General features: G+C 36.8%; 1 protein-coding gene across 5 annotated transcripts in view; it reads right to left on the bottom strand.

Moving 5' to 3' along the window:
• LOC150077431 (uncharacterized) overlaps window positions 1-23363 on the bottom strand; it is a 284193-nt gene that overhangs the window by 186063 nt on the left and 74767 nt on the right. For all 5 annotated transcript variants that reach the window (XM_090386306.1, XM_090386304.1, XM_090386307.1 and 2 more), the window contains one exon: window positions 9997-10476. In XM_090386306.1, coding sequence (XP_090242432.1) covers window positions 9997-10420 — 424 coding nt within the window. In that variant the 5' untranslated portion in view covers window positions 10421-10476. The remainder of the gene's footprint in view (window positions 1-9996; window positions 10477-23363) is intronic.

Genomic DNA, 23363 nt, shown 5'->3' with positions numbered 1-23363 from the left:
GGATGAAGAGCCTCATGTTGTTCATGCCAAATCCGTACATGACCATCCACGATGTGGAGTAAATAACATGAGTCATCCGACCAGCACACCTTCCAGTCTTCTAACGTCCAACTTGCATGCTCTTTGCACCAGGCGAGTCTTTTACGCCGATGAATCTTGATTAGGAGAGGATGCCATGGGGGTTGTCTGCTGGTATAGCACATATGTGAAATGCATGGTCATGCCAGATATTGTTCTGGGTTGGCCTATGTTGTTTTGGGTAGTTAACTCTTCAACAGTACTGCGCCTGTTCGCGTCGTCGGACTCGGCGCTCACTTCTAATATCAACCTTTCACTGACCTTTGCAATTTTGCCGTCAGGTCGGTGTTTGACCATTTTGACACCAGTCCTGGTACACTTTAACTGCAGTGGCTCTTGAACACCCAACCAGTTCAGCAGTTTTGGAAATCGAGCGAGGCACCAGCTTGTCGAGCATCCACAATCTGTCCTTTATCAAAGTCAGATAAATCCTTTTTACCTACCACGCTCGGAATTTTACTACCTACTGAACCATTCACACCTTATCTATGCTACGTAGGCTGACTAACTGACCATTCTTGTACCTCACGTGGTCAACGGGGCACATTCCGTTTTCATAGGGGTAGTCGTAATGCAGTGATCACCCAGCGTATTTAGCAGTGTTATGGCGACAAAATGTAAATGGACAGAATTAAGCCTGGAAATTAAACCAAAAATTATACAAGTGGCTGATAGGATGGAAAGAAGCAAAAGGGACATTGCAAAGGAATACAACATCTCTACTTTATCTACAATACTGAAAAACTGAAAAAGACTTGAAGTGCATGACACTGGAGCAGCGATGAAAAACAGGAAACGAATTCGTGGTACAAAACATGAGGAGCTTGAAACAAAACTTTTTGAGTGGTACCAACAAATGCATGCATCTAATTTGTCAATATCAGGTCCAATTTTGCAAGAAAAGGCAAATTATCCAGCTCAGCAACATAGGATTAGCAACTTCAAATGCAGCAGTGGCTGGCTCCAAAGATTTAAAGACAGGAATAACTTGGTTTCGTGAAAGGTTTGCGGTGAGTCTGGATTAGTCGACAAAGAAAAGGCTACAGACTGGTTGTGTTCTGTACGGTCCATTCTTGAAAAATATGAGGCAAAGGATATTTTTAATCTTTTTGAGACAGGTTTATTTTAAAATTTGCTACCAAAGAAAACATTTGCTGTTTGATGAAAGCCTTGTCATAATGGAAAATTTTGTAAACAGACTCACAGTTCTGTTATGCTGCAAGTGAGATGGCAGTACAAAACTACATCCACCCGCGATTGGTAAGTTTTCCAAGCTAAGATGTTTTAAAGCAGTTAACCAACTTCCCTGTGATTATGAGGACAATAGAAGTGCTTGGCATATGGTCAAAATTTTGCAGTCTTGGTTATCAAAAGTGGACAGAAGAATGGCTTCAGAAAAAAAAGGAACATTCTGACGATTCTAGATCATTGTACAGCACCTGCCGAAACACTTAAGTTGACAAACACATATAAGGCGGTTGTTTTTACCCCCTAATACTACCAGCTTAATGCAACCACTGGATCAAGGCATTATGTATAACCTCAAGAGAGCATACAGAGCCTGTCTGGTAAGGTACTTGAAGAGTACCTCATCAGACAGGCTCTGTATGCTCTCTGATAAGGCAGCTCTCTGATAAGTTCCCTCCTTCTATGTTGCCTTATCAGAGCCTTATCAGGCTCTGATAAGGCAACATAGAAGGACGGAACAATTTGCAGCCAAATTGGAATGTCTCGATGGTGTTTTTGTTACCAGCGACGTCAAAAGTGAAGAAGCACAGATACACTGCCATCTAAAAAAATGCCCAAAATGCATTTAATAATGTGTTGGCCTGCAGTAATGTTGATAAAGAAACAACTATTGCGTTTGATAATGTCTGTTGTTGTTGTTGTGGTTGTTTTGGTTTTTAGGAGCATTAGCAACTAAGGCCATATTGCTCCGGGCATATGCGGTGGTCATTCCCTGACCTTTCCGCATCCTCCGTAATTGGTGGTCACGGGCTCGAACCCCGGTCTAATCAAGAAGCGTGTGCTACGCACTGCTGCTCCTGCCCACCTGGCTACGGAGATGCCCGATAATGTCTGTGCTGTAGTTAAAAATGCATATAGGACAAAAACTGCAAACAACATTGGATTATATCTTTAAATTATATTAATTTATTAAAAAGTTAATGGTTTGTATGCCTCCTTTTATATTAAGATTGCAATTCTTTTTACTGTGATACTAAAAGATTGTATATATCAAAATATGTATTGTACAATATTTTCATTTTCGTTAATTGCTTTTTTCTTAGTTTATCTTACAAATATATGGTTGGTAACTTGGGAGAATTTTGGTGAAATTAACAAACTTATTTCTTGTATAAAAAAGATTTTATCAAAAGCACCTTTGAGAATAGCAACTTACTGAAATATGCTACCTACTCTTCTTCTTCCACCTGATCTTGTTCTCACAAGATGGAAATGGTTAAAAGAAGAGCACATTTAAAAGTGGCATCGTTTTCTACTAAAAATTTTTATTCTATAAAAGAATTGTTGATTCCTTGGATAGAATGCATTCAGCAGCTATTGGTAGTGCTAAGGCAATGCTTTCTGAGTCTTTGACTAGAAAAGATTCATTGTTCATCCAGACCCATTTCAACTGGTTACCTAGATGTATAACCGAACTTGAAACGTGCGGGAACTGGAGATATGGAAAAAGCTGAATTGTAAATTTCAACCATAGTTGAAATTTACAATTCACCTTTTTCAGCAGTTCAGCTGGAAGCATAGGAGAAGAAATAAGATGAAAATACAATAATGTTTTAGAAAAGAACTCAAGATTTCACACTAAGGAAAATAGATGAATTTTTTAATGGGAATGAACTTATATTTCAAGTAGTGGCTTCAAAATCTCAGATTTTAAATACAGCCAAGACAGTTCCAATTAAGTAAAAAATCATTCTCTGCATACAAAATGATCTTGGATACAACAAATTTACAATGGTCCACTTTGAGAAATATATTATTGTGTATTGTAACAAAAATTATTCCAGGTGTGAGTTTGAAATGGAAAACTTTTAATTAAAAATTAAGGAATATAGATGAATTTTTTAATGGGAATGAACTTATATTTCAAGTAGTGGCTTCAAAATCTCAGATTTTAAATACAGCCAAGACAGTTCCAATTAAGTAAAAAAATCATTCTCTGCATACAAAATGATCTTGGATACAACAAATTTACAATGGTCCACTTTGAGAAATATATTATTGTGTATTGTAACAAAAATTATTCCAGGTGTGAGTTTGAAATGGAAAACTTTTAATTAAAAAAAGATGTTAAAAACTTTTCATAAATGCTTTTATTACTTTAACATGTGAATACAAAAAAATTGTGGTTCATCTAATCGTGATAAACAAGTAATAAATGTAAAAACAGTAGTGAATATACAGTGGATTCCGGTTATTTGGGCCACTGGTTAATAGGGGCAGCCGTTTATTTGGGACAAATCTTAAAGAACAGAACCTAATTGAGAAAATAGCCAGGGTTTACTTTGCTTAATTGGGACAATATGCCATTTAATTGGGGCAGGAGACCGCAGCAGTCGAGATTACTCTACGATTGTCTCCGACTGTACCACGTGGTTCGGTGGAATTTCTGGAGGTCACAACCATAAAACAATTAGCAGTCCCCTGTTTATTGGGCTTTCCTGTTAGTGCTTCAATCATATAAAAAAATTTATTTTCCAAATCTACTCTTCATACCTATTTTTTCAGCTTCCTAACTTGTTACTCTGTTCTCATTTGGGCGTATCATGTTACTTGCTATTTCTGTGTAGCGTGTTCTTGTGTGTGTGTGTGTGTGTGCTTATTTTTTTTACTGTTTTAAATTTTAACCCTCACCCACAAATGTCAGTGAACAGAAATGCCAACTAGTAAGTATGTACATATTACAGTACTAATCTTAAAATATATGTGAAAACCTCATACCTTTGAGTAGAACTGTTAATCTCTCAACACTCAATCGCGAATGATTATAATATGAATTTACCCACCCCATGTCCTGTCATAAATGAATCAAGTTAAAATAACTATTAATTAAAATAAGCATGTATTCAACTCTCATATCACGTCAAGGGAATCGGAAAGAATCATGGAAAGGCGGCAGCCACCAACCTCCAAAAACCAACCAACACCACAAGCCATCACGAGAATTGAAAAACAATTGTCGCGAAATTCTAAAAACGATGACACTAATAAATTAATTTATATATAAGTTAAATTTTAAAATCGTTATTAATTTCTTTTAAGAGACCACCTTATTCAGTTTGTTACTGTGTTCACAAGAAGTACAAAAGTGATTCGCGAATGCCATCTCCCCGGTTTTATATCAAATTAACGATACCTGACACGAGATTATTTATATAAACCAATGTATTAATTGCTATTCATGCATTCGCGTAAGAGTCCATGAGTCCAAAATATTATAAGGTCTACATACATTAATAGAATTAACATTTAATCTCATTTCTAATGTTTCAGCAATTAATAATTTAAAATATTCACGCTGTTTATTAAGAACCTTGGATTCATTAAAAAGAAACACGTCCATCAGTGATTGCATGAAATGCAAGCTCAGATGCAGCCGTCCTACCTGCTCTAACTGATGCCAAATGCTGCTGTATCCTTACTGAAAGTGAATTTTGGGTCGAGCCAATATAAGTAGAATTGCATCCACCACAAGAAATATTGTAAACAATATTGTGAGCTTCCATGGTAGGAATTACATATGCCCTATATTTCAAGATAGCATGGAGCTTACTCATAGGTTGTTGTTTTTTTTTTTTTTTTGGTAGTTGTTGGCGCATCGGCTTCTGTGGCCATAATGCACCTCTCAAGGTTTTTGCAGTACTTTGATCCAAGCACGAGGCGGGATTCGAACCCACGACCTTTGGGTTGCCTGACAGGCACTTTACCACCCGGCTAGCCCGGTCGGCCCTCATAGGTTGTGGAACAATCTTAAATTCAGTGTTCTTAAATATGTTAATAAATTGTGTATACCAATGTTGTGTATATGGAACTTTAATAAAATTTTGTGATCCGGCCCTATCATTTTTTGTACTCATCTCTAATTTATATTTCGCCCGTTGACTAATCTGCATAATGGTACCTAATGAATAACCCCTATTTAAAAATCTTTTGGTCAGTTCCGTGAGCTCATCCAATAAGGATTCTTGACTAGAGCTGTATCTATATGCATTATGAAACTGGTTAAAAATAATGCTCCTTTTACATGTAAAAGGGTGTAGCTCGAATGGTGCAAGAATTTTCCCATTTTCCCATATTCGTTGACTTCCTATAAATTTTAAAAAATATGTTTTCATTAATTCTGGTTAAAGTAAAATTTAGAAAATTTATGGATTTGTGATGCGGGATTTCCATTTCTAGAGTGAACTTAAGTCGAGTATGAATGTTATTAAAAGTATCCAGGACCTTCTGTACTATATATTTATTAATAATTATTAAGATATCATCACGATATCTGCCATGGAATATTATATTAGGGAGATGTGGTGTTAAGTGTACCTGCTCGATCTTATTTAGATAAATTTCAGCCACCAATCCACTCAAGTTGGTAACCTGAATATCTGCTTGTAAATTAATGTAATTGGTTTGTACAAGAAATTTAATCAAATAAAATTCATTTCTGGGTTTGACATGTTTAAACAGATTGTCTGATCATTAATAAGGTCCCATATTACGTCTAGGACATATTCTACACGTACGTTGGTGTACAAGGAAATGACATCTAAAGAGAATAATTCGTCATCTCCATTTAGCATTTTTTCTTTTAAATGGTTGATTTGAATTCTTTAGACTAAACTTTAATGTTAAATGCAAAGGTTTAATAATGTTGTAAAGATACGCCACGAGTGATGCAAACACTGTGTTTCTGTAAGAGACAATAGGTCTAATAGGGTATCCTATTTTATTATGTTTGACTTGTCCGAAAAGAATTGTTACCACATTAGTCCTAGCCTTAAGGGATTTTAAAGTGGCCATCGAATTATAGTCTTTTTTTCTGTACTCAGTTAACTCACTATTAAATTGTTTAATTAAGTTGTCAAACACCACTTTCTCTACAACCTGGTATGTAGAACTATCAGATATAATATTACTAAGTTTGCCTATATAATCTATTTTATTTAAGACTACAACTGTATCACCCTTGACAGCTTTCTGTACAATAATATTGTTGTTCCATCGTAATTTTTGGAGACCAATGCTTTCTTCTTTTGATAACCTAGGTATATATGGGTCCCTGTTCTGATTGACAATTCCATTAATTTATACGGGTCTCTGTTCTGATTGATAATTCCATTAATCTGCTGTATGAACCCTTCCTTATTTTTAGAGTTCCTTAAGCCAAATTCGAATTCAATAACTGTTTGCTTTTTTGGAAGACGTCTGGGAGGTAAATTATAATTGAGCCCTTTACATAAAAGATTAATTTGTGGAATGACAATTCATAGGAAGATAAATTGACCACACCATGGTTGATAATATTCTCTTCTGTATGTGTTACACTAGATTCTGTCATGTTATGTTGTGTCAGCCTCTTGATAACCATACGCTGTAAATTTAACCCCCCCAAACCTTGTCTTGTATTATTCCCCCTACGCCTAACCTCTACTGCTGTGTTATTATTCCTCATATGAAGTAAACGTTATAGTTTATTAGTATGTCTCATGTTTATTTCAATTGCTTGCACTTGTTTCCTTAATTCAATATTCGATTTTAGATAAGTCCAATCATTAATATGTAAATAATCCTTTATCTTATTACGTAAACATTGTAGTTGACAAAAGTAACTATTCTTTTTGCAGACTCTGAAATCCAAGGTTAACTAACAATTTTTTGTGAAACCACACGTGCTAATTTTTTGATGCCCACTACCCTTTGTCTTAATGACACCCTTGCAAATTTTGGGATGATATTCTTGCTAATGCATAATTTTAAAAATTTAATGTGAAACTTCTGTGCCTCATATTGCAAGGTAGTATCAATGTATGCGTGGACCATGTTATGTAAATAATCTCTCATATTTACGAAATTAACCTAAAAAACCTGTAACGAATTAAAAATGTGAATGGAATGTCTCAGGTGAAGGAGAGAAATGTATGTTAAGTCAAATTTAATAATATATATTGTTTACTAATTCAAATCAAAAGGGACTATGAAACCCAATAAGTCCTATTATTATTATAATAATCTTAAATTATAGGTTTGAGTAGGCCTGTTAATCTCTCAACACTCAATCGCGAATGATTATAATATGAATTTACCCCCCCCCCCCGTTGATTGTCATAAATGAATCAAGTTAAAATAACTATTAATTAAAATAAGCATGTATTCAACTCTCATATCACGTCAAGGGAATCGGAAAGAATCACGGAAAGACGGCGGCCACCAACCTCCAAAAACCAACCAACACCACAAGCCATCATGAGAAGTGAAAAACAATTGTCGCAAAATTCTAAAAACGACGACACTAATAAATTAATTCACATATAAGTTAAACTTTAAAATTGTTATTGACTTCTTTTAAGAGACCACCTTATTCGGTTTGTTACCTTGTTCACAAGAAGTACAAAAGTGATTTGCAAATGCTACCCCTCCTGTTTTATATCAAATTAATGACACAAGATTATTTATATAAACCAATGTATGAATTGCTATTCATGCATGCACGTAAGAGTCCACGAGCCTATGGAGCTTACTCATGGGTTGTGGAACAACCCACGAGCAAGCTCCATGGAACAACCTACAAGTAAGCTCCATGCTATCTTGAAATATAGGGCATATGTAATTCCTACCATGGAAGCTCACAATATTTCTTATGGTGGATGCAATTCTACTTATATTGGCTAGACCCAAAATTCACTTTCGGTAAGGATACAGCAGCAATTGGCATCAGTTAGAGCAGGTAGGACGGGTGCAGCTGAGCTTGCGTTTCATGCAATCACTGATGGACGTGTTTCTTTTTAATGAATCCAAGGTTCTTAATAAACAGCGTGAATATTTTAAATTATTAATTGCCGAAACATTAGAAATGAGATTAAATGTTAATTCTATTAATGTATGCAGACCTTATAATATTTCGGACTTGTGAACCCTTACGCGCATGCATGAATAGCAATTCATACATTGTTTTATATAAATAATCACGTGTCAGGTGTCGTTAATTTGATATAAAACAGGGGGGATAGCATTCGCGAATCACTTTTGTACTTTTTGTGAACACACTAATAAACCGAATAAGGTGGTCTCCTAAAAGAAGTTAATAACGATTTTAAAATTTAACTTATATGTGAATTAAAATTAATTTATTAGTGTCGTCATTTTTAGAATTTCACAACAATTGTTTTTCAATTCTCATGATGGCTTGTGGTGTTGGTTAGTTTTTGGAGGTTGGTGGCTGCCGTCTTTCCATGATTCTTTCCAATTCCCTTGATGTGATATGAGAGTTGAATACTTGCTTATTTTAATTAATAGTTATTTTAGCTTGATTCATTTATGGCAATACATGGGGGATAAATTCATATTATAATCATTCGTGATTGAGTGTTGAGAGATTAACAGTCTCTTAAAAGAAGTTTTTAAGAGACTTAGCCCGTAAGCGTAAATTTATTTTTATTTTGCTAACCTGTGGAAAATATTCTTCTGATTTTCACGTATCATTTAATTTTTTAAAAGAAGAACTCAAAGGTATGAGGTTTTCACCTATAATTTAAGATTATTATAATAATAATAAGACTTATTGGGTTTCATAGTTCCTTTTGATTTGAATTAGTAATATTACAGTATGTATTAATTAAGCTAGCACGTAAGCGTAAATTTATTTTTATTTTGTTAACCTGTGGAAAATATTCTTCTGATTTTCACGTATCATTTAATTTTTTAATTGATAATGAAGTGTAAATTTGCACTTAATATGGTATATCTTTACTTTTATAGCATGTGGATAATATTCTTCCTATTTTCACTAATTATAATCGTTGTTTAAAAGAATTAAACTTTAATTCACAAACGTGATCACAATGACCTGTGCTTACTACATATCGTATAGTGAATGGTTTGTTTGTTTGGTTTTAGGAGCATTAGCAACATTAGCTTCTTCAACTAGAATATGCGGTGGTCATTCCCTGACCTTTCTGCATCCTCCATATTTGGTGGTGACGGCTCGAACCTCAGTCTAATCAAGAAGCGTGTGCTACACACTGCTGCTCCTTCCCACCTGGCTATGGAGGCGCCATATAGTGAACAGTACTTTACTATGGTGAGTCTATTGTAATGTGATTTGATCATTCAGAAAATCAATCATAAAGCTGTATTTTTAACTATTTAAGTAAAAATTCGCATAATTGGGGCAGCCACTTAATCGGGCCAAAATGAACTAGTCCCGATGTAACCCAAATAACCGGAATCAACTGTATTAGCATTTTGGTGCATATATTTTGATGTCTACTAACAGCTTCATCTTTTTATTTTATGCCTATAGCAGTTCTCTTTTAAATAATAAATTTTTTTTATTAAAAACTAAAAAAAAAAAAAAAAAAATTTTTTTTTTTAAAATGCATGTGGTGAGTATTACAATTCAATAAGAAAAGATGGAATCTTGGCATAACCCAAGCAGAATTCAAAAAATCCATGAATTTTTTAAGAAATTAAAAAGGAAGTTTACACCTGCAGGTAGTTCCATCATGTTGGTAACAATTACGGGGAGCCAAAACTGTAGAGTTAATAAGTTCACTTAATAAATAAGTAATAATAAGAAATTTAATGTATTAATGAATTTATAAGTAATTAATTAATATAATTATTGTTCGTATTATTGCCAGTAAACAGTAATTATGCTTAACTAAGAAAAAACTTAATTACCTTTTGAAAGCTGCCCCAAAATACTTCTTGCACTATTGTTAGTAGTGCATGTCATATCTCTACAAACACCAGTGACACTTATGCAGTTTTTATTCTCTGAGTTGGATGACTCTGTATCACTTGCTTTCAGTGGCCTTGCAACTTTTTTTTTCCTTTGCTGTATTTCCTGTTCACTACTACTACTACTACTACTACCCCAATCTGAATCAGAATCAATAACAAGGGCTGAATTTTTTCTACGTCTAGTAACAGCCTGGATTTCTTCTTCGGATGATGATGAATCAACACCATTTGTATTCATACAAGCTGTTCTTCCTGCAGGCCTAATATCTCTTAACCTCCTGTGCCTCTGTTTGCTTCTCTGTCTATGGGGAGTAAGGGGGAAATTTGTAGAACAGTCTTCATCTGAACTCATTGTAGACATTATACCTTTAATCTTAAAATATGCACTTATGCATAAATGCCTCTCATCTACTTTCCCTATAAGAATGAAAACATTATACACATATAACACATCCATAAGACAGAGAGCAATTCTAAAACTAAGTTTATAATCATATGAATCATGAGGATATATATTTTGTTTTCAATAGTATGAACTAGAGCTATAATGTTCAATATGTTCTATATTGATAACAATATTTGTAAAAGAATAAGAGAAGTTTACCTCAATATGATAGTAGAAAATTTCTGTATGATACTCTCCAGAAATTAAAACGAAAACAATTAAAAAATCGAAAATCTTACATTACAGTAAGAAATAATTAGCAATAATTAAAAATCAATTTAACGCAATTAAAATTTTAAATTAATTTTTGACTTAATTTTTAATTATTGTTGATTATTTTTTATTGTAATGTAAGATTTTCGATTTTTTAATTGTTTTTGTTTTAATTTTTGGAGAGTATCATATGGAAGTGTTCTACATATCATATTGAGGTAAACGTATTCTTTTACAAACATTTTGTTTTCATAAATCCTCCCTATATTTTGTATGTGTGTGTGTGGAGAGAGAAATAATCAAAAGTTAAAAAGGATGAGAAATAATAATAATACATGAAGAAACTAAATATTAAAAAACCACCAACTAAATACTTGTTACAATATGTGCCTAATGCCTTCACCATGTCTGCCCTCAAGTAACAACTCAACTCCCAGTGGATGGATTTTCAAGAAATTTTATAATTTGATTCATTTAGGAATTAATGCCATCCCAAATTTCATTAAAATTACATAAATAGATCTGACAGTTATTATTTATTTTTTTATACATCTCACATAGGCTATCATAGCATATATTGTGTATCGTAACTGCAGCAATGGGCAATAATGGTGGAAGCACAGAAAAGTAATGTTCTTGGTTTGATGACATTCACTGGAAGAAGCCATTTTTTTGTTCAATCAATCAATTTACTAAAGACAAATTTAACCAAGGACATTAGATATTTACTTTTCACTTCTACTAATTGTAGATGGAAAAAATTAAATTAATGTAAATAAAAAAAATCTAACGTGTTTGGAAATGTAACTTAATTTGTTAATGGACAGTAAGATAAAACTTGGATTCTTTGTAAATGTAAAACAAATTAGCACAAAGACATCTCAGGTCTCATGGGAGGAGGACAAACATAATGATTTGTATATTGTGTGTTCCAAGTTTTTCTTCTGCCACAATGCATAAATCTAGGAGTTAGTATACTGCCTAAATAATAAATAAATAGTAAATTCTAGAGAATAAACATTAGAACTTTCTAGAACAATGCACAGTAGATCCCCGATGTCACACGGTGCCACTACAATGTCCAGTTCCACGTTGTTCATCACAAGTGGCAAATACTGCTACACAAATTGGAGCAGTGTGACATTGGAGGCAAATTGCTGCTATGGATAAAGGGGTGGTTGAGGGGGAGAAGACAGAGAGTGGTAATCAATGGACACTGCTCATCGTGGACTGATGTTATTAGTGGAGTCCCTCAGGGTTCAGTGTTGGGTCCATTATTGTTTTTTGTATTTATAAATGATATTGATGATGGTATATCGGGCTTAATGTCCAAGTTTGCAGACGATACAAAGGTTGGCAGGGTTATCAAGGACACTACTGACACTATGCTGCTGCAACAGGATCTGGAAAGGTTGAGTAGATGGGCTGAGAGGTGGCAAATGAAGTTTAACATTGACAAATGTAAAGTACTACACATGGGAAACAGCAACCCCAGAGCAACGTATCAACTCTGTGGTACTACACTGACAGTGGTAGAGAATGAAAGGGACTTGGGGGTGGTTGTGCAGGCAGATATGAAGTTCTCTGAGCAGTGCAGACGGGCTGCAAGAGTAGCTCATGGAGTATTGTCAATGATATACAGGAATTTTTCCAGCAGGGATAAGGTGGTGATTATTCCATTGTATAAGGCGATGGTCAGGCCACACCTAGAGTACTGTATACAGGTCTGGAGGCCTCATTTCAAGAAGGATGTAGAGCTGCTGGAACGAGTACAGAGAAGGGCAACAAGATTAGTGAATGGAACAACGGGGTGCTCTTACGAAGAAAGGCTTAAGTTTTACAAATTACAGTGTCTGGAGACTAGGCACCAGCGAGGTGATCTGATAGAGGTGTATAAAGCCTTGAATGGTTTAAGCATGCTCAATGCTGATGGGATTCTTCCTCTAGCTCAGAAAAATCACCTGAGAGGGCATAAATTCAAATTGAGGAAAGACAGATGTAGGATAGACGTGCGGAAATTTGCCTTTAGCCAGCGGGTGGTTGGTTGGTGGAACAGACTTCCATCCCTTGTGGTGGAGGTTGATAGCCTAAATAAGTTTAAGGCTCAGCTGGACAGGTATTTTGAACGAACAGAGGGGTGAAGTGGAAGTGGTTTTTTTTTTTTTTTTTTTTTTTGGCTGATGCTGCATAAGCTTGCTTTCTTGCATCAAATGCCTCTATTAATGCTAATGCTAAAATGCTAATACTCAAGAAAGTTGCCTAGCGCAGTGATAAGGCGAATAATGTGACTTTAGATGTTAAAACAGAGGTGATTAAGTAAAGTAGCAGTGGTGAAAGAGCTGCTGATATTGCTTGGTGTCTTGACTTACCACAAACAACAGTGCATAAGATTATCAAATATGCAGGGGAGATAATGAGCAAAGCAGAGTATATAACTCACTACAATTAAAATTACCAGGCAGAGGAGTAGCATTATGAAAAAAATGGAGAAATTGCTTTCAACGTGGCTCGAAGATTTGCAGGAGCAAAATACTCTAGTAAGTTTTGCTCTTATTCAGGAGAAGGCCTCCACAGCTTTTATGATTTTGTTAAAAGTGAGGGGGAGCATGTCTAGCTTCAGCAAGTGAAACTTTTAGTGCGAGTCGTGACTGGTTTCATAGGTTTCAATCCCATTAGGGATTTAAAAATGTGAGACTACAAGGTGAGGCAGCAAGTGCAGACACTGAAGGGGCAATCTGCATTTGCACAGACTTTGTCCAGGATTGTAGAGGAAGGTCACGACTCTAGACAAGTTTTTAATGTGGGCGAAACTGCCTCTTACTGGAAGAGAATCCAAAATGTACATTTTAATCCATGAAAAAAGTGCTCGAGGGTTTAACTTAATACTTTTTCTTGGGGGAATGCAAATGGGGGAAGGAAGCTCAAGCCACTACTCGTGTATCACAGTGAAGTGTAAAGTGTGTTAGTTGTCTGGAGGCACCAGGGTTTTCTCCCATCTCTGCATTGAGTACTGTTTGTATGATAGAGAGCTCTGTGGAGGCCAGAGATTTAAAAAGTGTGTGTGTGTGGGGAGTGGTTTGTTGTGTAGCGTTATGTTCTGTTATGTAGCATTATGTCGTTATGTTCTGACCATTTAGCCTTTGGGCCTCTGCTGGGACTCACCATTACCCACACTCGTGTATCACAGTAAGATTCCTAGGGCTATGACAAATTATGTGAAATCTTGCTGTTTGTTTGTTTGAGGATTTATTAGGTGCATCGACAACTATGGCCAGTGAAATCTCACCTCCCTGTGGCCTGGAAATCGGAGTGAAAGGCTTGGATTAAAAAAAAAAGCAAATCATTAGTGACTGGTTTGTAGAAAGCCTTGTTCCTAAACTAAAACTATTGCCAACATGAAGATTTGTCATTTAAGATTCTTCTGTTGTTGGATAATCCCCCAGCCAATGACATCGACTTTGAAGTTTTGTGTCCAAACATCAAAGTTGTGTTTCTGCTAACACGAACACTACTTCACTCATTCAGCATATGGACCAAGGTGTCAAAGCAAATTATAAAGCTTACTATTTAAGAAGAACATTTAGAAAGCAAATACATGAGACTGATGGATTAACACCTTCACATTCAAAAAGATAGACAGACCAGGTCCAATGTGAAGGGCATTTTCTGATAGTGAGGGAACTGTTCGTCAAGATTTTGTTCCTGTGGGGGAGAAACCTTATATCAAAAGTACTTATCAATTGTCCAGGAGTTTTGGAAGAGATTTAATATCAGGGATGCAGTGTACATTATTGGTGAGGCATGGAGTGAAGTGACAGATGTATGAACAGTGTTTGGAAGAACATTTATCCTGAAGCTGTGCATGACTTCACTGGTTTTGAAACTTCTGAAGACGTTCATGCTTCATGGGGGAGCTGGTGTTTTTGTAAAGGCAAGTTTTTGATAATATCGAGGAGGAGGAGGAGGATGTTCACAGCCCTTAACTAATGAAGAATTGGCTGAACTGAATAGGCAGGCATTTGATGAAGAGACCATGGAAGATGGAGACAGGCACAACAGAAGAAAACAGCTTAACAACAAAGAATCTCAGCAACATTTTTAACCTTGCTGATGAATTAACAGGCATTCTGCAGAGTAGTGATCACCTGCCTGATCGTTCTGCTAAGGATTGACTCATAAATGACAGTTTGTCTTGCTATCATGAGATTTATGATGCAAAGATTCATTGTGGCAAGCAGATGAAGTTAAGACTCCTTCTTCAAGAAAAAAGTCACAGAACCTCAACTTAAAGTGCTAAGGAGGAGCAATTGTAATAGGAAGAATAATAAAAATTTTATTTTTATGTTTTATTAATAATTTCAGTGTATTTTCTAATTATTATTTAGCAATTACAATAAATTATACTGTATTACAGTTTAGTGTACAATAAAATAAGTATTTCCTATTCATATGCCTATACTCTGCCATATAAATTCAAATTTTTTAGTTGGTCTGGAATGTATCTCTCACATAATACATTAGTTCAATGGAAAATTGATATCCAATAAACATCATTTCGTCATAAGTTGTGTTTTTTGATGCATATCAAGCCCCATGTAATGGTATTTTCACCCACCTGTGTAATTCAGGTTTACTGCATGGTGGCTGTTCTAGAAGGAAACTTTTTTTTTTTTTTTAAGCATGCTGTCTCCCACATCCAGCTGATAACTACCTATTGAACAAATCTCCCCTTCTGGAGTAGGATTAACTGCTAACCCTTAAGGGTAGGATAATTTCTGACCCCCTTTGGGATAGGATTAAAACTGCAAACTCCTCCAGAGTTTCCCCCTGAATACTTAATATGGGACAGGGCTTTGGCACCCCTGCTGACCACCAAATGGTGCTCCACTTCACAGGCTCTTAGTCCTGCATTTCTCTTTTGCTGGGTTGGGTGGGCTCCCCAACCCAGGAGTTCCCCAATTCTTCTCCTCTTCCCCTTTTCCCTTTAGTGGAGAATGCATCTTTCCCCTACTTTTCCCTTACTCCCAACTCTACTCCTATCTCCTCCACTCATTTTTTATTTATTTTATTTATTATTATTAATTATTATTTTTTAAAAATTTTGTTATTATTCTTATTTTTTTAAACTTGGCCTCTGTCAGGAAGCTCAGGCAACTCTGGCAGAGACCAGTCAGAGTATAATGGGTATCCTGACTCACCTCCCAGTGGTGTGACAGACAATGAAGGGTCCCACTAGAGGCCCCTGCAGCCAAGCAGCTAGAGACATAACAGAACAAAACACAATACCACATAAACCAGACATGACACTTTTTTCTGGATTTAGCATTCTGCATTCCATCACAGAGTACATAAGGTGCAGATGTGGGAAAATACTGGTGGCACCTGACCCTACAAACTATTCCACTATTGAACAAATCAAAGCCTGGTTACCACTAAGAAACAAAGCAACAGTCATCCCAGCAGAAGAGTCCTTCTTCACATTCAAAAAGATAGACAGACCAGGTCCAATGTGAAGGGCATGTTATTTGAATTTTCTGATAGTGAGGGAACTGTTCATCAAGATTTTGTGGGGGAGAAACCTTATATCAAAAGTACTACTTGAGGGTTCTTAGGGCAGATGCTAAGTAGTGATGGAGATAATCAAACATGGTATTTTCATAATTTATTATATGCAAATTAGTTGATTATGAAATATAACAACAATAACTGAAAAAGGGAATAAAAAGGACAGTAGATTTGATGTGTGTTATCAAAACTCACTAAAGATAAAGTGCTGAAGGAGGAGGAGGAGTTGTTTTCCCCCTCTTTAATTTTCTTGTTGTTGATATCATAACTGATTATTAATCATTCAATTATGTCCATCACTAAAAGAAGTACAATCGGAACTGGTGGTTGCTGCAATAGACTTAAAAGGGTTATATCAACAGTAGAAGGGATTGAATCACACTGGGCCACTTGATGTCAATGGGTTAACAGTTGATGATCTCGCTCAGGTTGCAGACAAATTGAATAGATATTTTGCATCTACATTCACACGAGGAATTCTTTAGAGAAGGGGATGTCAGAAGTTTATCAAACTCCGGTGGGGAGCTAAATGACTTTGGGATAACTGAAAGGAAAGTGGAAGAGGAATTGTTGAAGCTGAACATAAAAAAGGCACCCGGGGTGGATGGCATGTATCCAATCATATTAAAAGAGCAGCAAAGGAAGTAAGCAAGCCTTAACCATAATTATGAGAGCATCCTTGAATTCAGGTTGTTGTTGTTGTGGTGGTTTTCTGGTGCATAAGCTGCTTTGGCTATAATGCACCTATTCCTTTATTGTAATAATATATGAGAATTTCTTGTTATGTCAGAAGAGGCAAAAATCAGAAATGACTAAAAACTCCAATTTTCTTCAGAAAGTTCAGAAAATTCAGGGATATTTGCATTGTCACCAATGACATTCTCAAGAGTTATTGGTTTGCGTAGGTTAACCAAAGATAGCAGGGTTGCATTTCTGTCTTGATTATAGTGTGGGCATTCAATGAGAATGTGTTTCACAGTTAGATTTAGAAAACAATGTGGACGGACACTGTGGTGGATCATCTCCTGTGAGTAAATGAAGGTGAGTCAAATGTGTATGGCCTATTCTTGATCTTGAAAGGAGTACCTCTTCTCATCTTGATGAACGGACACTGGAATGCCAAATTCTAGGATCCTGTTTAAATTGAAAAAGTTTGTTATGTGTTTGAGAGTGCCAGAATGCTGTCCATTCTGTTAGGCATGTATCACGAATGATTTGTGGGTAGTCTGATGCTGGAACAGGGATAGTGGTTAAATCTAAGGTAGATGGATGTTTTGCGGCTTTATCGGCCAGTTCATTACCAGAAATTCCAGAATGTGCTGGAATCCAGCAGAAGGTGATCATTTGGTGGCACTCTTCAATCTGCAGTAATAATCTACTAATTTCATTTAGAAAAGGGTGAACTTTATCTGTGGAGTTAGATAATGCCATAATTGAGCTGAGGGAATCAGTGTAAATAACAAATTTTAATGAGCAGTCAGAACAGAGATTTTCTAAGGCTAGTTTAATTGCATATAATTCTGCTGAGAATATACTGAATTCAGGTGGAAGGGCTGCTGAAATAGTGGTATTTAGGAACACTGCTGCTGCTCCAACATTTGAGTTAGATTTAGAGCCATCTGTATAAATTGGAGAAAAGTCAAAATATTTGTGAGTGTGAATTGCATGAAGTTGTTTCACATTTGATGCTTGAAGAACATTTTTTCCCCACTGGCAAAGGTAAGTGTCACAGGTGGGTAGAGGAGTAAGAGTCCATGGTGGTTGAGTGCATGTTACTACTTCTTGTACAGAATGAATGGAAACTTTCCAAACTTGCATCAGTTCAAGAAGGCGAAGACCAGCTGGTTTTACTATACTAGGCTTACTTCTGTAGAGGTTTTCTAATGGTGGATTAAATAAGTATGACTGAATTGGATGTGAAGCACAACTTTGTATTTTGACAGCATACTTCAGTAGCAGTGTTTTCCTACGTAGTGTTAACGGGGGCTCATGAGCGTCAATGTAGAGGCTATGTGCTGGTGATGTTCTGAAAGCTCCAAGTGCAATCCTCAAAGCACTGTGTTGAACTGGATCAAGCCAGTGCAAAACACTTGCTCTGGCAGAATCAAGACAGGAGCACCATAATCAAGACGGGATCGGATTAATGCCCTGTATAGCCGAAGTAAGGAGGTGCGATCTGCACCCCATGTTATGAATTTATCAGATTGGCGGATAAAGCCCTGAGTATATTTAACTTTTTTAAACAGCAAGTACGTACATTTTTAATATGGTCTAAGAAATTTAATTTGTTGTCAAGGATTAATCTTAGAAATCTGATGTTACTATTGACTGGGATGGAGAAGTTGGAAATTTGGAGTTCAGGATCCAGATGGAGTTTGCGTTGTCGACAAAAAAGGATAGCAACTGTTTTCTGTTGTGAGAGTCGATAGCCGTTAAGGTTGGCCCATTGTTGTATTTTATTCAGTGATATCTGAAGCTGCCTTTCAATTGATCTCATGCTTTGGGAATGACAGGAAATGGAAAGGTCATCCGCGTAAAGATATGACTCAACTGTGTTTGGAAGCTGTTTAGTGATGGAATCGATTCTAAGAGCAAAAAGAGTGGCACTCAGCACAGATCCCTGAGGAACACCTTCTTCCTGAATGAAAGTTGTAGAGAGAGGTCATTTTGGTATTTTACTTGAAACGATCTAGTGTATAGGAAGTTCTGTATAAATATGGGAAGGTTTCCCCGTAGACCGAGGGAATAAAGATCACTAAGTATGCCATGTCTCCAGGTGGTGTCAAAGGCTTTCTGTATATCTATATAGTAACCATTACCAGATGCTCGTGTTTAATAAATGCATTGCGAATGGCAAATTCAGCCTTGATCATGAGATCTAAGCATGATCTGTTTTGTTGAAAGCCATGCTGACTATTGCTCATGAGATGTTGTGACTCTATGATCCAGACGAGTCTATTGTGGACAATTTTTTCAAGGATTTTGCTGAGGCAGCTTGACAGAGATATAGGTCTATAGTTATGGGGATTGGTTGGATCTTTTCCAGGCTTCAGGAACGCCAAAACAATAGAGTGGTGCCAAGAAGCTGGATAAGTTTTTTCTAAAAAAATACGGTTGTAAAAGACCAGGAGGAGGCGCAAAGCTTTGTCATCAAGATGTTGCAGCATGATATAATAGATCCCATCTGGTCCGGTGGCACCATTACGAGCTGTTTTAATGGCATGCAATAATTCAGAATATTGTAGAGGTTTGTTATATGGCAGAATGAGGGCAGTTTGGAAGTTAATAGAATACCGTTCTCGACTGTTTTTAATTCGTTGGAAAGATGTAGTATAAGCTGATGTTGCTGAGATCTCAGCAAAAGTATTGCCCAAAGCGTTAGCTATATCCGAGGGACTAGTTAAATCTCGCCCATTTCAGGAGAGGACTGGAGAGGGTATGGTTGGAAACTTACCAGAAAGCTGTCTAATTTTTTTCCAGATTAATTTGTTGTCAGTATTTCTGTTAATTGTTGATGCAAAACGGGTCCAGGATTCTTTTTTGGCTTGCCTCTGTATGAAGCGTGCTTTTGCCCTTACTTTCTTATAATTTATCAGATTGGCTGTGATTGGATATTGCCGAAACAAATTCCACGCTTTATTTTTTGCTTTTTTTGCTTTGGTGCATTCCTCATTCCACCAATAATTATAGTGCTTTCGACCCGGTGGATTTGATAATGGTATTGTATCTTTAGCCACGTTTAAGAGATGCGACGTGATGTAATCTGTCACATCATCAATACGGTGGAGACGGATTTTTTTCTCATCGAAAGAGATTGATGACTGAAATTTTGCCCAGTTTGCTCTTGTAAATTTCCATTTCCTGCAGGGTTTAGTTAAAGGAGTCTGTGCTATCAATACCTTGCATACGATTGGGAAGTGATCACTGCCCATAGGATCGTTTATAACATACCACTCTATAGTTGGGACCAAATGGAAAGATCTATTGCTGAAGTATGTCCAGTTGGGAGTTGAATGTGAGTGTGCGTGCCAGTATTCAGTATGGTGAGGTTTAGTGCATCTAAAAGTCTTTCAATGAGTCGACCACGTATATCCAATTTAGAAGCACCCCATAGGGGGTTGTGCCCATTAAAGTCCCCTAATATACAGAGAGGTGGAGGTGTCTGTATGAAGAGGTCTTCAAATTCTTTTAAACAATAAGTATGGTTTGGCTGTAAATAGATTGAGACTAGTGTTATTGCAATATGGAGAGTTATACGAACCGCAACAGCTTCTATTTCAGTTTGAAGTGGGATATGCTTAGTTGGGATCTTTGAATTTATCAGGATTGCTACACCACCCTGGGCAGTATTTGCTGTATTGCGATCTCTTCGATAAAGGCAGTAGTTCTTTATCGATGGAGAAATTTGCGAGGTTAAGTAAGTTTCTTGGAGACAGAGAGCAACTGGAGAATACTGGTTAATTAGATTATGGATATCATCTGTGTTGCAACGAAAGCCTCTGCAGTTCCACTGTACAAAGAAGGCCATTATTTGTGTTTAATTGTTTGAGATGTATCTGACTGCTTTTTGAAGGTGACTGGTTTATGACGTTCCAATTTTTGTCTGTCTTTTTTTAGGAAAACTGGCCGACCAGTGTCCATTTCTTCTTCTTCGGCATGAATTTCTAATATTGGATCTTCCGGTAGAGTAGGAGATGTCGCTGGTATTGTAAGAGGAGTGTTACTTGCCTGGTCTGAATGCTTGGGATTACTGGACTGTTGCTGAGAGAGGACAGCTCGAGCCCAGTCAGAGATTGATATGTTTGAGGGGACGGTACCTTCAGTTTGGGTGGATACTGTTTGTTGTTTTTGTGCAACATTTGCATAGGTACGTTTGGGCATGGTAGGAGCAATTATTTTCCTTGCTTCTTGAAAGCTTACCTTATTCTCAACCTTATATTTAACAATTTGTTTCTCAGTTTTCCATCTCTCACAAGTTCTAGAATATGCAGGATGGTTACCTTTACAGTTGTGACATGTCTTTTCTGTCGCCAAACATTCAGACTGAGTATGATCGGAAGATCCACAGTTTGGACAAACTGGGTTTCCTCTACATGTTGTCTGAGAGTGACCATACTTTTGGCACTTGTAGCATCTCAAGGGATTGGGTATATACGGGCGAACACGGCAAAGTAGATAGCCAGCTTTTACTGTTGATGGTAGGTTTGGGGAATTAAATGTAAGAATGATATTCCTGGTAGGCATAAGGTTATTGTCTTTTTTAATCATGATTCTTCTTGATGCAATAACATTTTGATCCTGAAGTTCTTGGGTTAATTCATCCTCTGTCACGTTCAACAAATCCCAACTAGAAATCACACCTTTGGATGTTTTTAAGGTAGCATGGGGAGATACTTTAATTGGTATCCCAGCAAAATTTGAAAGTTGTAAGAGTTTCTCTGAATGTCTACTTTTTGTTGTTTCTAAAAGAAGGTCTCCAGATTGCAGCCTTCTCACAGTCTTCGGAGATCCTGCAATACTCTCCAGGTGTTTCTGGATGAGGAAAGGAGAAAATTTGCTGAGAGGTTGTTCTGAAAGTGAATGTAAAATTAAAAAGGAAGGAAACTCTTTGGTTGTTGAATTTGTTTTCAACCTCTTGGGTTGTGAAATGTCATAATCAATTTCTGTATGTGGCCGAGAGCTTGTCGGCTCTAAAGATGGATAATCATTTTGCTCCATCTTTGCTCCTTTTTGCCCTTGGCAGATGAGCTTTTCTGCCAAGGTTTCCGGCCCCGCCACGGGGAGGCAGGAGCAGTGCCTGGTGTGACCAAGCGAGAAGTAGTAGGGGGTTAGTAATAAGACTATGAAAAAAGAAAGGTGGCTTGCCTTTCTTACTCTGTACAGGTACTTTTGTAGCAAGAGCAGTTATAAAATAAATAGATTACTTAACGAGAGGAACGCAAAAGAACTATATATCACTTTTAGGAAATCGCACTCTAAGGCACAGATAAACCGCTCAGTCACAATCGCTTGGCACCCGGGCCCTTGAATTCAGAGGAGGTCCCTATGGACTGGAGATGTGAAAATGTATACCCAATTCATAAAGGAGAATCAAAAGGTGACATGAATAATTAGAGACTTGTCAGCTTAACATCTTCCAGGGAAAATAATGGAGTCACTAATTAAAGAAGTAATGCAAGACTATTTGGACAATTATACTGCAGTCATAGCATGTATTTGTTAAGGGGCAGTCTTGTCTAACCAATCTGATAGGTTATTATGATGCAGTGACTAAGGAACTGATGCAAAAAATAATTTTGATATCATATACTTGGATTTCAGAAAGGCTTTTGATAATATTGCACATAAAAACTGCTGTATAAACTGGAGCAATCTGGCATTAAGGGAAAGTTACTGTTATGGATAAAGGGATGGTTAAGTGGAAGAAGACAGAGAGTGGTTATCAATCAACAGGTACTGCTCTTCGTGGACTAATGTTATCAGTGGAGTCACCCATGGTTCAGTGCTGGGCTCATTGTTGTTTTCGGTATTTATTTAATGATATTGATGAAGTTATATCAGGCTTAATGTCTAAGTTTGCAGACGATATGAAGGTTTGCAGGGTGGCTAACAATAGTCATACAGGTTAGCTACTGCAAGAAGATCAGGAAAATTGGGTCAACTGGCTGAGAAATGGCAGTTGAAGTTGAACACTGACAAATGACACGTGGGTAATCCCAGAGTAACTTATCAACTGTATGGTACTACATTTAGGGTAGTGGAAAATGAAAAAGACTTGGGGGTAACTGTGCAGTCAGATATGAATTTATCTGAGAAGTGCAGACATGCTGCCAGAACAGCTCATGGGGTTTGTCAATGATATACAGAATCTTTGCTACCAGAGATAAGGAAGTGTTTATCCCTTTGTACAAGATCATGGTAAGGCCACATCTTGAGTATTATATACAGGTCTGGAAGCCAAACTTTAGGAAGGATTTAGTTCTGCTGGAACAGGTACAGAGAAGGGCAACCAATGGACTGAGTAAGCTGAACGTGAACGGCATTCTTCTTCTTGCCGAGACAAAACATATGAGGGATGTCA

The sequence above is a fragment of the Mastigoproctus giganteus genome, chromosome 12, assembly GCF_048544385.1.
Source record: "Mastigoproctus giganteus isolate SK-2022 chromosome 12, ASM4854438v1, whole genome shotgun sequence".
NCBI lineage: Eukaryota > Metazoa > Arthropoda > Arachnida > Uropygi > Thelyphonidae > Mastigoproctus > Mastigoproctus giganteus.
Note: the sequence above shows the minus strand (reverse complement) of the source record. Positions and strands in the feature narration are given on the sequence as shown.